This window comes from Dama dama, chromosome 18 (genome assembly GCF_033118175.1).
Source record: "Dama dama isolate Ldn47 chromosome 18, ASM3311817v1, whole genome shotgun sequence".
Classification (NCBI taxonomy): Eukaryota; Metazoa; Chordata; class Mammalia; order Artiodactyla; family Cervidae; genus Dama; species Dama dama.
In genome coordinates this window covers 101,192,566-101,207,154 of record NC_083698.1, presented here as the reverse complement: position 1 = coordinate 101,207,154, position 14,589 = coordinate 101,192,566, and the positions used below count along the sequence as shown (strand labels likewise).

Sequence of the window (14,589 nt, the reverse complement as noted above, 5' to 3'; positions counted from 1 at the left end):
CTTTGAAAGAGCAGAGCCCTAAAAATTCTGGCTGTTCTGAGGCTCCTCTGGGGTAGATTTTGTAGGAAAGACACAGCAGAAGTCAGAGAAGCTTGTGAGAAGTTTATTTTAGAGACTAAATTTGGCTAGTTGACCCCAACCAGCTTTCCTTGGAGGAAATCATCTGCTGGCACGGTTGGGGTATGCAGAGACAAAGGCTTCCGTTTAGATCAGACTATGGTAGGCTCTTGGTGATATAAAAGCGATTTGCTTTAATAGGTATCACTGCCCAGTCATTTGGGCAGATACCTAGTTCACGAATAACGTCAACCACTGCTGTTATCCTTATAGTACCTGAAAGAGATAAGGCAGGACAAAGGTCATCTCGGATAACACTCCGACCCCTATGCCTTGGCTTTTCTGCCATCACCAGGAATTTCCCCACTGGGATTCAGTTTCCCCAAATCATTTACAAATATAGGCCCCTGATTAACTTTTCTCCCAAACCTTTCACCTTTCAAATTGGGCCGAGTCCCCACATTCTCACCACCTCTTCTTCCCTCCCTTCCTCTCTGCCCTTCCCCATGGAGGTTCTGATCCAGATATGCAGCCACCTTTCTCTTGTGTTTTTTCCCTCCCTGGAGGATAGTTCTTGGCTTGGTCATCTCCTGTACTTACTGTTGGTTTGCAAGTCCCAGAAGAAGCTCCTTGAGTGACTGTCACAGAGGCAGGAGGTGTATTTATAATTAAAATTGCCTTCCATCGGAGTGTTGCTTAGAAGATAAGATTTAATCTGGGGAGAGAGGACCCAGTGTTAGCTTGGGGATGGAAGAGTGAAAGACAAGAATGGGTGAAGGGGGAGGAGGGAGATCTGCTTAGTGATTGAAAGGCAGGGATGGGTGTGGGTCAGAGGCAGGAGGAGTCAACTATGTGGTGTCATCTAGGTCAGAAGGTCTTCTGTCCTCATGTCCTCAAATTCCTGCTGTAGCAGCGTGGGTCTAGGGCTTGGGAGGAAAGAGGTAAGTGAGTTCACAGGGCTTGCTTCCCTAGTCAAGGCTGTTCAGAATTGGCCTGTGACCACAGCCTGGCTGCTTGGGTGTGGAAGTCAATGCCAGGCCCCGTTGCCAGACTGTGGCTGAACCCCAGCCGTGCTCCTCTAAAACTCTGTGACTTTCAATAATTAGTGACCTTTCATAATTAGGGTGATGTGTCTCACCCTGGCTTTCCTCAGTTGTGAGGCGAAAGCAATTACTCACCAATCCTGGCTGCTACTAATGGGTTCCAAATGAGATTGAGATCTTGAAGTTAGTTTTCCTTTTTCAAATCGAGAGCACTTTACAATTTAAGATCCCAGAGTATACAGGCTTCCTTGGTGGCTCAGTGGTAGAGAATTCGCCTGCTAATGCAGAATACATGGGATCTGTCTCTGGGCTGGGAAGATCCCACATGCCACAGAGCAAACGAAGCCCATGCAGCACAAGTATTGAGCCTGCGGCTCGACAGCGCATTCTCCGCAATGAGAGAATTCACTGCAATGAGAAGCCCATTCCCTGCAACTGGAGCGTAGCCCCTGCTCACTGCAACTAGAGAAAAGCCACACAAGGAAGACCCAGCATTGCCAAAATTGAGAAGAAGCTAAAAAAAATGAAGACCCCAGAGTACAGCATGTGTAAGTTTCAGTGGAGTCAAGAAGCTTCTGTCTAGTTACTGTTCAGCATGGGAGTTTTATTCTGGGGTCCATAAACCCAGAAAGACCTGTGGGTAGTATTCAGTGAGCCTGTGTATTCAGGTGGAAAGAAGTTTTATCTTTATTTTTACTAGACTGTCATTGAAAATGAGCACTTCTGTTACAAAGGTCATCAGTAATCCATGGTGGTATTAGCAGTATGCGTGATCTTATCAAGAAGAGAGACATAGATATGTTTGCACTACATTATAATTTTAGAGATCTTGAAATATTGTCTCCTCATCTCTACCTTAGTGCTCTATCACACTGACATGCATGTTCATGGCTGGGGCCATCAGCTTCTTTCCTGCAACTTGCCCAGGTAACTGGCAGCTCTGCGCTGAATGGCCTGTCAGCCCCAAACAGTGAACTCAAATGTTCTCACCTTTGGAATTTTACTCAGAATACTTTGGACATCCTGGTGTTTCTATAGAGAAATCTACCCTTACCTTGTTTAGTTTTTTATTACATTTGCAACAGTGTATCTTCATCTATCCCCCTTCAAGGATCACAGCATTGTCATGGCAGAGAGTCTTGTATAACTCAATAAAGCTATGAACCACACTCTACAGGGCCACCCAAAATGGATGGATCACAGTGTGGAGTTCTGACAAAACGTGGTCCACTGGAGAAGGGAATGGCAATCCACTCCAGTATACTTGCTTTGAGAACCCTATGAATATGGCACCAGAAGATGAGCCCCCAAGGTTGGACGATGTCCAATATGCTACTGGGGAAGAGCAGAGAAATAGCTCCAGAAAAGAATGAAGAGGCTAGGCCAAAGCAGAAATGATACTCAGTTGTAGACATGTCTGGTGGTGAAAGTAAAGCCTGATGCTATTAAGAACTTCACTGCATAGGAACCTGGAATGTTAGGTTCATGAATCAAGGCAAATTGGACATGATCAAGCAGGAGATGGCCAGAGTGAACCTTGACATCTTAGGAATCAGTGAACTAAGATAGACAGGAATGAGTGAATTTAATTCAGATGACCATTATATCCACTACTATGGGGAAGAATACCTTAGAAGAAATGGAATAGCCCTCGGAAGCAACAAAAGAGTCTGAAATTCAGTGCTGGGTGCAATCTCAAAAATAACAGAATGATCTCAGTTCATTTTCAAGGCAAATTATTCAACATCACAGCAATCCAAGTCTATGTCCCAGCCACTAATGCCAAAGAAGCTGAAGTTGAAGGATTCTGTGAAGACCTACAAGACCTTCTAGATCTAACGCCAAAAAGTTATGTACTTTTCATCACAGGGGATTGGAAAGTAAAAGTAGAAAGTCAAGGGTTATCTGGAGTAATAGGCAAGTTTGGCCTTGGAGTACAAGATGAACCAGGGCAGAGATAGAACACACTGGTCATAACAAATACCCTTTTCCAACAACACAAGAGACAGCTCTACACATGGACATCACCAGATGGTCAATACTAAAATCAGATTGATTTATAAGCTTTGCAGCTGAAGATGGAGAAGCTCTATACAGTTAGCAAAAACAAGACCTAGAGCTGACTGTGGCTCAGATCATGAGCTCCCTGTTGCAAAATTCAGTCTTAAATTGAAGAAAGTAGGGAGAAACAAGAGACAATTCAGGTATAACCTAAATGAAATCCCTTATGATTATACTGTGGAGGTGATGAATAGATTTATGGGATTGAATATGATAGCAGAGTGCCTGAAAAACTGTGGACAGAGGTTCATAACATTTTACAGGAGGTGGTGACCAAAACCATCCATAAGAAAAAGAAATGCAAGAATGCAACATGATTGTCTGAGGCTTTACAAATAGCTGAGAAAAGAAAAGAAGCGATGGGCAAAGGAGAAAGGGAAAGATGTGCCCAACTGAATGCAGAGTTCCAGAGAATAGCAAGGAAAGATAAGAAAAGTTTCTTAAGTGAACAATGTAAAGAAATAGAGGAAAACAACAGATTAGGAAAGACAAGAGATCTCTTCAAGAAATTTGACATATCAAGGGAATATTTCATGCAAGGATGGACATGATAAAAGATAGAAATGGTAAGGACTAACAGAAGCAGAAGAGATTAAGAAGAGGTGGCAAATATGACCTAGCAATCCCACTTCTGGGCATACACACTGAGGAAACCAGATCTGAAAGAGACACGTGCACCCCAATGTTCATCGCAGCACTGTTTATAATAGCCAGGACATGGAAGCAACCTAGATGCCCATCAGCAGATGAATGGATAAGGAAGCTGTGGTACATATACACCATGGAATATTACTCAGCCATTAAAAAGAATTCATTTGAACCAGTCCTAATGAGATGGATGAAGGTGGAGCCCCTTATACAGAGTGAAGTAAGCCAGAAAGATAAAGAACATTACAGCATACTAACACATATATATGGAATTTAGAAAGATGGTAACGACAACCCTATATGCAAAACAGAAAAAGAGACACAGATGTACAGAACAGACTTTTGAACTTTGTGGGAGAATGTGAGGGTGGGATATTTCAAAAGAACAGCATGTATACTATCTATGGTGAAACAGATCACCAGCCCAGGTGGGATGCATGAGACAAGTGCTCCGGCCTGGTGCACTGGGAAGACCTGGGGGAATCGGGTGGAGAGGGAGGTGGGAGCGGGGATCGGGATGGGGAATACGTGTAAATCCATGGCTGATTCATATCAATGTATGACAAAACCCACTGAAATGTTGTGAAGTGATTGGCCTCCAACTAATAATAAAAAAAATAATAATAAAAAAACAAAAAACAAAACAAAACAAAAAAAAACAGAACAAATTGAAAAAAAAAAAAATCACTCTGGGGAGGGAGGTGGGAGGGGGGATCGGGATGGGAAATACATGTAAATCCATGGCTGATTCATGTCAATGTTTGGCAAAAACCACTACAATATTGTAATTAGCTTCCAACTAATAAAAATAAATGGGAAAAAAAAAAAAAAGAAGAAGAGGTGGCAGGAATACACAGAAGAATTATACAAAAAGGTCTTAATAACCTGATAACCATGATAGCATTGTCACTTACCTAGAGACGGATATCCTGGAAGGTGAAGTCAAGCAGGCCTTAGGAATTATTAGAGTGAACAAAGCTAGTGGAGGTGATGGAATTCCAGCTGATCCATTTAAAATCCTAAAAGAAGATGCTGTTCAAGTGCTGCACTCAATATGTCAGCAAATTTGGAAAACGCTGCAGTGGCCACAGGACTGGAAAAAAATAGTTTTCATTCCAGTCCCCAAAATGGGCAATTCAAAAGAATGTTCAAACTACAGCACAATTGCAGTCATTTCATATGCTAGCAAAGTAATATGCAAAATCCTTCAAACTGGGCTTCAGTAGTATGTGAACTGAGAAATTCCAGATGTACAAGCTGGGTTTAGAAAAGGCAGAAGAGTCAGACATCAAATTTCCCCCATTTGTTGTGTCATAGAAAAGCAAGGGAATTCCAGGAAAACATTTACTTCTGCTTCATTGACTACACGAAAGCGTTTGACTGTGTGGATCAAAACAAAGTGTGGAAAATTCTTAAAGAGATGGAAATACCAGATCATTTTACTTGTCCGAGAGACAAGAAGCAACAGTTCGAACTGGACATGAAACAACAAACTGGTTCAAAATTGGGAGAGGAGTACGTTAAGGCTGTATATTGCCACACTGCTTATTTAACTTATTTAGCTACATCATGCTAAATGCCGGGCTGGGTGACTCACAAGCTGGAATCAATATTTCTAGGAGAAATAACAACCTTAGATATGCAAATTATACCACTTTAATGGCAGAAAGGAAAGAGGAATTAAAGAACCTTTTGATGAGTGTGAAAGAGGAGAATGAAAAACTGGCTTAAAACTCAACATTCAAAAAACTAAGATCATGACATCTGGTCCCATCACTTCATGGCAAATAGATTGGGAAACGATGGAAACAGTGAAAGACTTTATTGTCTTGGGTTCCAGAATCACTGCAGTTGGTGACTGCAGTCATGAAATGAAAAGATGCTTGCTCCTTGGAAGGAAAGCTATGACAAACCTAGACAGCATATTAAAAAGCAGAGACATTACTTGGATGATAAAGGTCCATATAGTCAAAGCTATGATTTTTCCAGTAGTCATGTATGGATGTGAGAGTTGGACCATAAACAAGGCTGAGCACTAAAGAATTGATGCTTTTGAATTGTGGTGTTGGAGAATACTCTTAAGTATTCTTGGACTATTCTTGGAGTATCCCTTGGACTGCAAGGAGATCAAACCAGTCAATCCTAAAGGAAATCAACCCTGAATATTCATTGGAAGGACTGATGCTGAAGCTGAAGCTCTAATACTTTGGCTACCTGATGTGAAGATCTGACTCATTAGAAAAGAACCTGATGCTGGGAAAAATTGAAACAGGAGAAGAAGGGGACAACAGAGGATGAGATGGTTGGATGGCATCACCAATTCAGTGGACATGAGTTTGAACAAACTCCAGGAAATGGTGAAGGACAAGGGAGGCCTGGCGTGCTGCAGTCCATGGGGTAGCAAAGACTTGGACATGACTGAATGACGGAACAACACAACAACAAAAAGGCATCCAGTCCCATCACTTCATTCAAATAGAAAAGGAAAGTGCAAACAGTGACAAATTTTACTCTCTTAGGCTCTAAAATCACTAAGGATGATGACTGTAGCCATGAAATTAAAAGATGTTTGCTCCTTGAAAGAAAAGCTATGACAAACCTAAACAAATTATTAAAAAGCAGAGACATCACTTTGCTGACCAACATCTGTATAGTTAAAGCTATTGATTTTCCCAGTAGTCATGTATGGATGTGAGAGTTGGACCAGTCAGTCCTAAAGGAAGTCAACCCTGAATATTCATTGAAAGGACTGATGGTGAAGCCGAAGTTCTGATACTTTGGCCACCTGATACAAAGAGCTGATTCAGTGGAAAAGACCCTGATTCTGGAAAAGATCAATGGCAGGAGGAGACAGGGCAGCATAGGATGAGACCATTAGATATCATCATCAGCTCAATGGATGTGAGTTTGAGAAAACTCTGGGAGATAGTGAAGGACAGGGAAGCCTGGCGTGGTGCAATTCATGTGGTCGCAAAGAGTTGGACATGCCTTATGAAGTGAGCAACAACAATCTTTATGAATCAGGATTTTCACTACTTGAATAACCAAAGCAAAAAATTCCTAGTCCCTTGGATGTCCAACAAAACAGCTGTGATTTGTTGCCAAATGGTAGTGTACAGTTTAAGGTCTTTACTCAAGCTTCACGATAACAGCCATCATATATATAATCTCTAGAAAATAAAGTGTAACTTGTTTATATTTAAGTATATTGCCTTTCAGCTAGTGCACCCATAAAGGAACACACACATATAGCTGTATCACAAGTTAATTTTTTAACTAACTTTATCATTTTTCTTTACCATATCTGTTTTCTTTTGTAACCAGTACATTTTATTTATAAATTTAGAGCAATTTTCTGGTAAGAGTCCCAAGACCAGCAAAATGGTCCAGATGTTTAAGAACTTGGTTAACCCTACATTTTCTTCAACATTAAATGATTATATGGTGTTTATATTCAAACACATGATTGAGGGTATAGTCTATTCCATTTTAAAAATATTTATTTGTATTTATTTATTCAATTGGCTACCCTGGGTCTTAGTTGTGGCACAAGGGATCTATTGTTGCAACATGTGGGATCTAATTCCCTGATCGGGTCCCCTGCCTTGGAAGTGCAGAGTTTTAGCCATTGGACCCCCAGGGAAATCCCAATCTATTCTATACTTGTCTTTGTGATCTTTAATACCTCACTTGGTCAAGAATTTAGTTACATAAACATTATAATTAGTAGAAAATGAATATTAGGTTCTAGAAGCATCACACCTATAAAATTATAATTTTTTCCAAAGTTTTAAAAATATGAAGTATTCATAGTTATACATTTATTTCATGCTTGCATGCTAAGTTGCTCAGTTGTGTCTGACACTTTGTGACCCCCATGGACTGTAACCTGCCAGGTTCCTCTGTTCATGGGATTCTCCAGGCAAGAATACTGGAGTGGGTTGCCATTTCCTTCTCTAGGGGATCTTCCTGACCCAGGGATCGAACCTTCTCTTGTCTCCTGCATTGGCAGGCTGGTTCTTTGTTGCTAGCACCACCTGGAAAGCTCACACTTATTTTACAGTTATACATAAATTCTTTCTAATTTGCAGTATCATTCATTCTATGGAGTTCTTTGTCTTTGACTTGTACTTGGTTAGGTTTTAAAAAGATTGCTTTATTTCATTATACTAGCATTGTTCTTAAGACAGTTTTGTTAATCACAGCAGCAAAAAATTACATCAGGTGTCAAATTGTTGATTAAACACATTTTTTTTTAACACCTGTTACATTCTCAGGGTTGGAATTGGACTTTCATAATCTATCACCACTAGAAATTACCATTATCACAAAACTTTTATGCCCATCTTCACATTCTTTTTTCATCTGTGCTTTTGATAAACAAAACACAAAATTGAAAAATTATAATTCACCCTCCCTCCCACCTCTAATTAATATACATAGTTCATGTTATTGGATTGTAAACAGAAAAATTGGATAAAGCAGCTGTATTACTCTTTGCTCAATGATCAGGAGTCTTTCTCCTATAGGTGTGGGGCCATTTCTAGAAAGTAGTTTAATGAATAACAATCCTCACACTCCCAATTTTGTTTTCTATTTAGTCCCTGTCCTTAAAGTCTCTGGTGGCTCAGAAGGTTAAGAATCTGCCTCCAATGTGGGAGACCCATGTTCGATCCCTGGGTCAGAAAGATCCCCTGGAGAAGGGAATGGCAACCCACTCCAGTGTTCTTGCCTGGAGAATCCCATGGACAGAGGAGCCTGGTGGGCTACGGTCCATGGGGTCGCAAGGAGTCAGACTCGACTGAGAGAATAACACTTGGACTTTCAAATCTAATTTGAATTCCGAAGCTGTCAGAAGGTACCTGTGCTTCTTGAGAGATGTCTTTCTGGAATGAGATGGGGTAGATGCATGGATCTTGGTCCTTGAACAGAGGTGGCTAACAAGGGATGTGCGTGCCTGCTCAGTCGCTCAGCTGTGTACGACCCTCTGCGCTGCCATGAACTGTAGCCCACCACGCTCCTCTGTCTATGGAATTTTTCAGGCAAGAATACTGGAGTGGGTTGCTGTTTCCTCCTCCAGGGAGATCTTCCCCACCCAGGGATGGAATTCACATCTCCTGTGTCTCCTGCATTACAGGTCAGTTCTTTATCCGCTGAGCATTGAGGAAGCCCCTAGCAAGGGAGGATCATGCTTTCGTGACAATACCAGAGGAGACTGTCAGTGAGGTGGAGAAGGACACACTCTTCCTGGGGTGCAAGGGGAAGTTCTGTGGGTTCAACCTGCACAGGTCCTTTCCACAGGACCCAGAGCAGTCAGACAAGAGGGGGCCTAATGCACGTTATCCTTGGAGATCCTCTGGTCTGAACTGCTGAACTGGGAGAAAGGGAGGAGAAGGGTGTGCTTTCCTTATCAGAGAGGAGAGGTTGGAACAACGGTCAGCTTCTGACAAAAGAGCAGACAAAGCCAAAGAACAGAAGAGTGAGAAGAATGCAGACTCTGCTCAGGGCTTCCTGAGGAGGAGGGTTCATAACCTGCCTGTTGTTGGCACCGCATCTCGTTTCCCCACTTGCCTCAACCTCCCAGATGGGATTGTGGGTTTTCCTTCTGAGGCTCTCCACGCTCCTGTCCTTCATCTCAAACGGTCATACCCAGGACCTGGGGAGGGACTCTCACCCATCCTCCCCCACCTCTCACACATTTTTGTCTCTTCCCTCTTAGCTGTGCTTCTCCCACTAGTCATGCCTTCTGTCTCCTCCCTCCCACACTTGTCTGGATTGTGGGGGTCCCTTCATCTGTAAAATCACAGTAGTCATCTGCCCTGAGCCCCCATGATTATTCTGAGGCTCAAGTATCTATATGAGCATTGGGAGCAGGAGGGTGGGGGTTCATTATGCTATTAATTACATTATGCAATATTGAAGTCAGAGCTTGATTTAACCGTATTTGTAATTAGCAATTAGACTTTTCCCAAGGTGGGCCTCTACTTACCACCATGCATTCCCTCAGTTCTGTTGAAACTTTAAGCACCACGGTGGCCTCTTCACTCGCCTCTGCTATTTGCAGCATCTGCAGGTCCATTGTCACCAACTGTCGACTGGTTCTGGGAAGAGAGAAGCAGGCCGGAGATCAGAAATCAATCCACAAGAGATGGGGCTTGCGATCAACAGGACCAAGGGAACAGAGAAGGTGCGGAGGAAGGAGATGATGAGAGCAGGATCAATCCCTCAGCATCTGAGTCTCCTGAGAACTTTTGATTTGGGCTTGTTTTGTACAGATTAGGTGTGCTTACTAAAGCAACTTGAATTCTTTATTTTAAAGCTGAGCATCTTCTTTCCTTGCACTGGTCATCCTCGTTTGCCCCAAAGCAAGGAACTGCCTGGGATGAGGGGCTTTCTAGTGCTAAAACCAAGAAACTCCTGAGCAAACTGGGCTGGGTGGTCACCTTAATTAGCACAGCTTATTTCAACTACTTGCCGTACCTCAGGGCTGAATAGAGTGGTATCTATATCTGAACTTAATCCTCACTCAGTGTTTCTTGATGCCTCCACATTATACAAGCTTCTCAAAATCCCGAGGCTTTTTTTCCAGGATAGGACGTCTGGTCACACTATAGAGATCACCACCAGAATCATATTCCAGAAACCCAGCATTCCAAACTCTCTTCCTGTAGAGAAAGCTTCCAAGATATGCTGAGTGATTCTGTTCCTCCCCAGACCTTTGCTCCACTTCCTACTCACTCCATTCTCCTTGCCCAGTTTCTTGCTTCTGTCAAGCGTGGACCCGCAGTGAACTAGCTTCTAAACCTGCGCCTCCTGATATCAGTGTTTGTGGGGGCCAGGGGTCCTTGCCTTCATCTGTGGTCTTGAGAATAGGGAGAATGTCTAAGTTGCTGGGTCAGCGCAGCCTCATACCATAGCGCCAAGGATCTGTGACCACACCCTCTAATCCTTTCCTGAGTCCTGCCCAAAGCTTCCTAAAGCTATTGTTGGAGCTCTCTGACCTGCTTCATCTTCTCTTCTAGGAGGGAAGGTATGAGAAGGTGGGGTTTTCTGAGCAAAATTCTCACAAAGGTATTGACTATGGACAGGATGTGGATCAGAGCTTTGGCTCAAAGGTAAAGAATCCACCTTCCATGCAGGAGCCTCAGGTTCAGTGCCTGGGTAAGGAAGATCCCCTGGAGAAGGAAGTGGCAATCCACTTCTGTATTCTTGCCTGGGAAATCCCATGGACAGAGGAGGCCGGTGGGCTATAGTCTATGGGGTCACAAAAGAGACATACACATCCTAGCAAGTAAACAACCACAGCAACAGTTACTTACAGCCTGCTTGAACACTGGGAGCCTTATTTCCATGGGCAACCTAGAAGTACCCATGTGAGGGAAATTGATGACACTCCCTAAGAGGGGAAAAATGGGGCCAGGCGTGGGGTTCATGACAGTTCCTGGGACTAGAGTTCTGGGAAGCTGAAAAAGTTTTCAGGAGCAGATATGCAGATTTCTAGAGTAGGAGTGGAGGAGCCCCCTCCCGACCCAATTTTTTTTGTTTTGTTTTTAATGAAGAGGAGAAAGTCTTGGCTCACGTGTCTTCCTGAGCTTTGGTGGTCCCCAGCTGCAGGCAAAGAATCAGAAGCAGGGCAGCAGGGCTGGCCCTGAGCAGGAGATGGAGAGAGTACATGCTGAAAGAGACAGAATGTGATGTCCTAGAGAAGTAGGATCCCAGGTGCTCAGCACAGTCTTTATACGCAGATCAAGGAAGTAGAGAGCTGCCAAGCAGATCCATGTTGTCAATCATACATTTATCCTCCTCACGTATGATCTTTCCTTGTTGAGCTAAAGTTTGTTTTTCTATGGAAAAAGTCAACATTCAGCTTGAGTGTTAAGAGTCTGAGAGAGGAATTAGATTACCCTTCCTCATTTTCTCACTATGAGTTTTTTAGAATGGCCAGGATCTCAAAAGATATACCAAACTTTCCCTAGTTGACAGAAATGATTTCTTTCTCCTCATCCTTCCATACCTGTCTGTCCTGCTCTACATGGTCTTAGCTTCAGTCACTCCTCTGATAGTCTCTGGAGCCAGATAATCCAGCTATAGGAGCAGATTTCAGATCTCAGTCTGGGGCACATTTACTTGATCCCCTTATTAAGTTCAACAGGACATGTTCAAATCCTTTTTTCAGAAACTAAGGTGATCAAGGTCTCCCCAAGGGCCACCAAAAAATGATATGGTGGGGGAACTAGAGATGGGCTGCTCTGGATGATGGAAAATTGAGGTCACAGCACTGGGTGACTTGAAGATATTTGTGATTGTAGAGTCCTTCTTACCTTCAGGGTTAATGATACATCCTACAGATGCCCAAGACCCCTAGCTGCCCCAGAGTCCCCAGTGCAGGCAGTATTTTAACTCTAGACAATTTCTGTACATAGCTGGCTTTCCTAAATCAGACATCTCAGCACTGAAGAGTCTGCTTATTTCACTATTGAGGTGGTCACTTTTTTACTACTGTGTTACAGCATGAGGCACACAGGAAGACCCACAAAGGGAAGGATTGTCTCCATTAGAACAGAACCTAAACAGTGTCCAGAAATTGCTCTGGCAGGAATGAGAGATTCTCTCCCTGGGGTGAGAGGGAAACTGGCTCTTGATGGCACTGGCTTTGTGATAGTCTTTATTCAGTTAAATCTATTCCTTTACTTATGATGTCATGACATTGTGGAATTTGTTCCTGTCCTTTGCTTGACAGATAGCGGTATAGGAAGACTTTCCCAGGCATGAACGTGAAAATCAGGGTTCTGAGAGTTGCCTATGTATATCTCTAGAGCCAGAATTCAGATTTAAAGTCCAGGTGTATGCCTCTGTTTCTGAATATATCTTTGTGGATTGCTCTTCCTGCTTATTATATTCCTGCATTTCCCTACTCATTCCTCTGAACTTGACATTACTCATGTCATTCCTCACTTATGACTCCAGCTATTATTGTGGTCACATGCTTTCTTCTTTGTTTCCGTTCCGTGTACTCAAGAACAATGCTTTCATTCCACCTGCCCTGGTCATGGTGACCCTCCTTTTTCAACATTGTAATTTTCTATACATCTGCATTCTTTCAACATTCTTCAACAATGTAATTTTCTTTGCACCTGCTCCTCTTACTTGCTTGTATAAATTTCATCAGAGGGACCTGCTAGCTGAGATCAGAGAAGAATCAGGGCAAAAGAATCTAGAAAGTGTCCATTCTCTTCCACTGGAAATCCAGGAAGAACTCCCTGCTGAGGTTTAGCTCCCTTTGAAGGCATAGTCAAACCATTGAGGACCTACCTCTAGCATATTTCCGTCAAAGCAATTCTCCAAAAGGGACAGCTGATGAGTTAAGAGGATCTATTGACTCTGTGTTCTCCTGTTGGCCAGTGTGAATGTGTGCGTGTGTGCTCAGTCGTGTCTGACTCTTTGGGACCCCAGGGACTTTAGTAGCCCACCAGGCTCCTCTGTCCATGGAATTTTCCAGCAAGAATACTGGAGTGGGTTGCCATAGGAAACAACAGTATTTAGAACCTTCAGTGCACATGATGTATCTTATATACTGTGCAGGTCATGGCTCATTTGATGGTTTATTTTGTATGTCAATTTGGCTAGACCAAAGTACCTAGTTTTGGGTTAAGTACAAGTCTCGATGTCACTGTGGAGCTTTATTTCTTTTCTAAATTTAATTTTTAGTTTGTTTATTTTTATTTATACTTTTAATTTTATACTGGAGTATAGCTGATTAACAGTGTTATAATTTCAGGTCCACAGCAAAGTGACAACATATACATGTATCCATCCTCCCCTAAATTCCCCTTGCATCCAGGCTGCCACCTAATGCTGAGCAGAGTTCCCCGTGCTGCGCCCTCTTGGTTATCCACTTAAAATAGAGCAACGTGTGTATGTCAATCCCATGCTCCCTGTCTCTTCCCCCTTCCTCCCATAACCATAAGTTCCTTCTCTGAATGTGTGAGTCTCTTTCTGTTTTGTGAGTTCATTTGTGTCATTTCTTTTTAGATTCTGTGTGTAAGGGATATCATACCATATCTCTCTTTCTCTGACTTACTGTGAAGTTATTTTTAAATCAATAGACATTGAGTAAAGCTAATTACCTTCCATGATGCGGGCAGGTCTCATCCAATCAGATGAAAGCCTTAAGAGAAAGGACTAAGGCCACCCAAGGAAGAGATTTTACCTCTAGAATGCCTTCAGACCTGATCTGTGACATCAACTCTTTTCTGGGTCTTCAGGGTGCTCTCCTGCCACATAGATTTCAAACTGGCCAGTCTCTGCAATTATATGAATCAAATCCTTAAAAAAAAGAAAACACAACTCTGTCTGTCTCTCTCAGACATACACACACCCCCACACACACCCCCTTCATGCACCCCCACAAACAACCACACCCCCCACACCCACCTAGACACACCCCAGACACACCCCAATACCCACCCATCCCCACACACCCACCCCCCCAACACATGCCCCCCACACATCCCCACATGCCTTGACACTCACCCCCAACACACACACCCCACACACACACCCACACATATCCCAGACATACTCCAATACCTACCCACCCCCACATACCCACACCCACACATGCCCCCCTCACATCCCCACACACCCTAATACCCACCACCCCAACACACACCCCCCCACACCCGCACCCACACCCCACACACACACCCACATACACCCCAGACACACCCCAATACCCACCCACCCCTATACACCTCAACACACACCCCCCCCACACACC

General features: G+C 43.2%; 1 protein-coding gene across 1 annotated transcript; it reads right to left on the bottom strand.

The window, feature by feature from the left end:
• Positions 1-214: 214 nt before the first annotated feature.
• Positions 215-11,483, bottom strand: PIP (prolactin induced protein). Its single transcript, XM_061166469.1, has 4 exons — positions 11,389-11,483; positions 9,799-9,910; positions 658-772; positions 215-333 (listed from the first exon to the last, which is right to left on the bottom strand). Exons 1-4 carry the CDS (start codon positions 11,481-11,483, stop codon positions 215-217), a joined length of 441 nt encoding a protein of 146 aa, XP_061022452.1.
• Between the last annotated feature and the right edge of the window lie 3,106 nt (positions 11,484-14,589).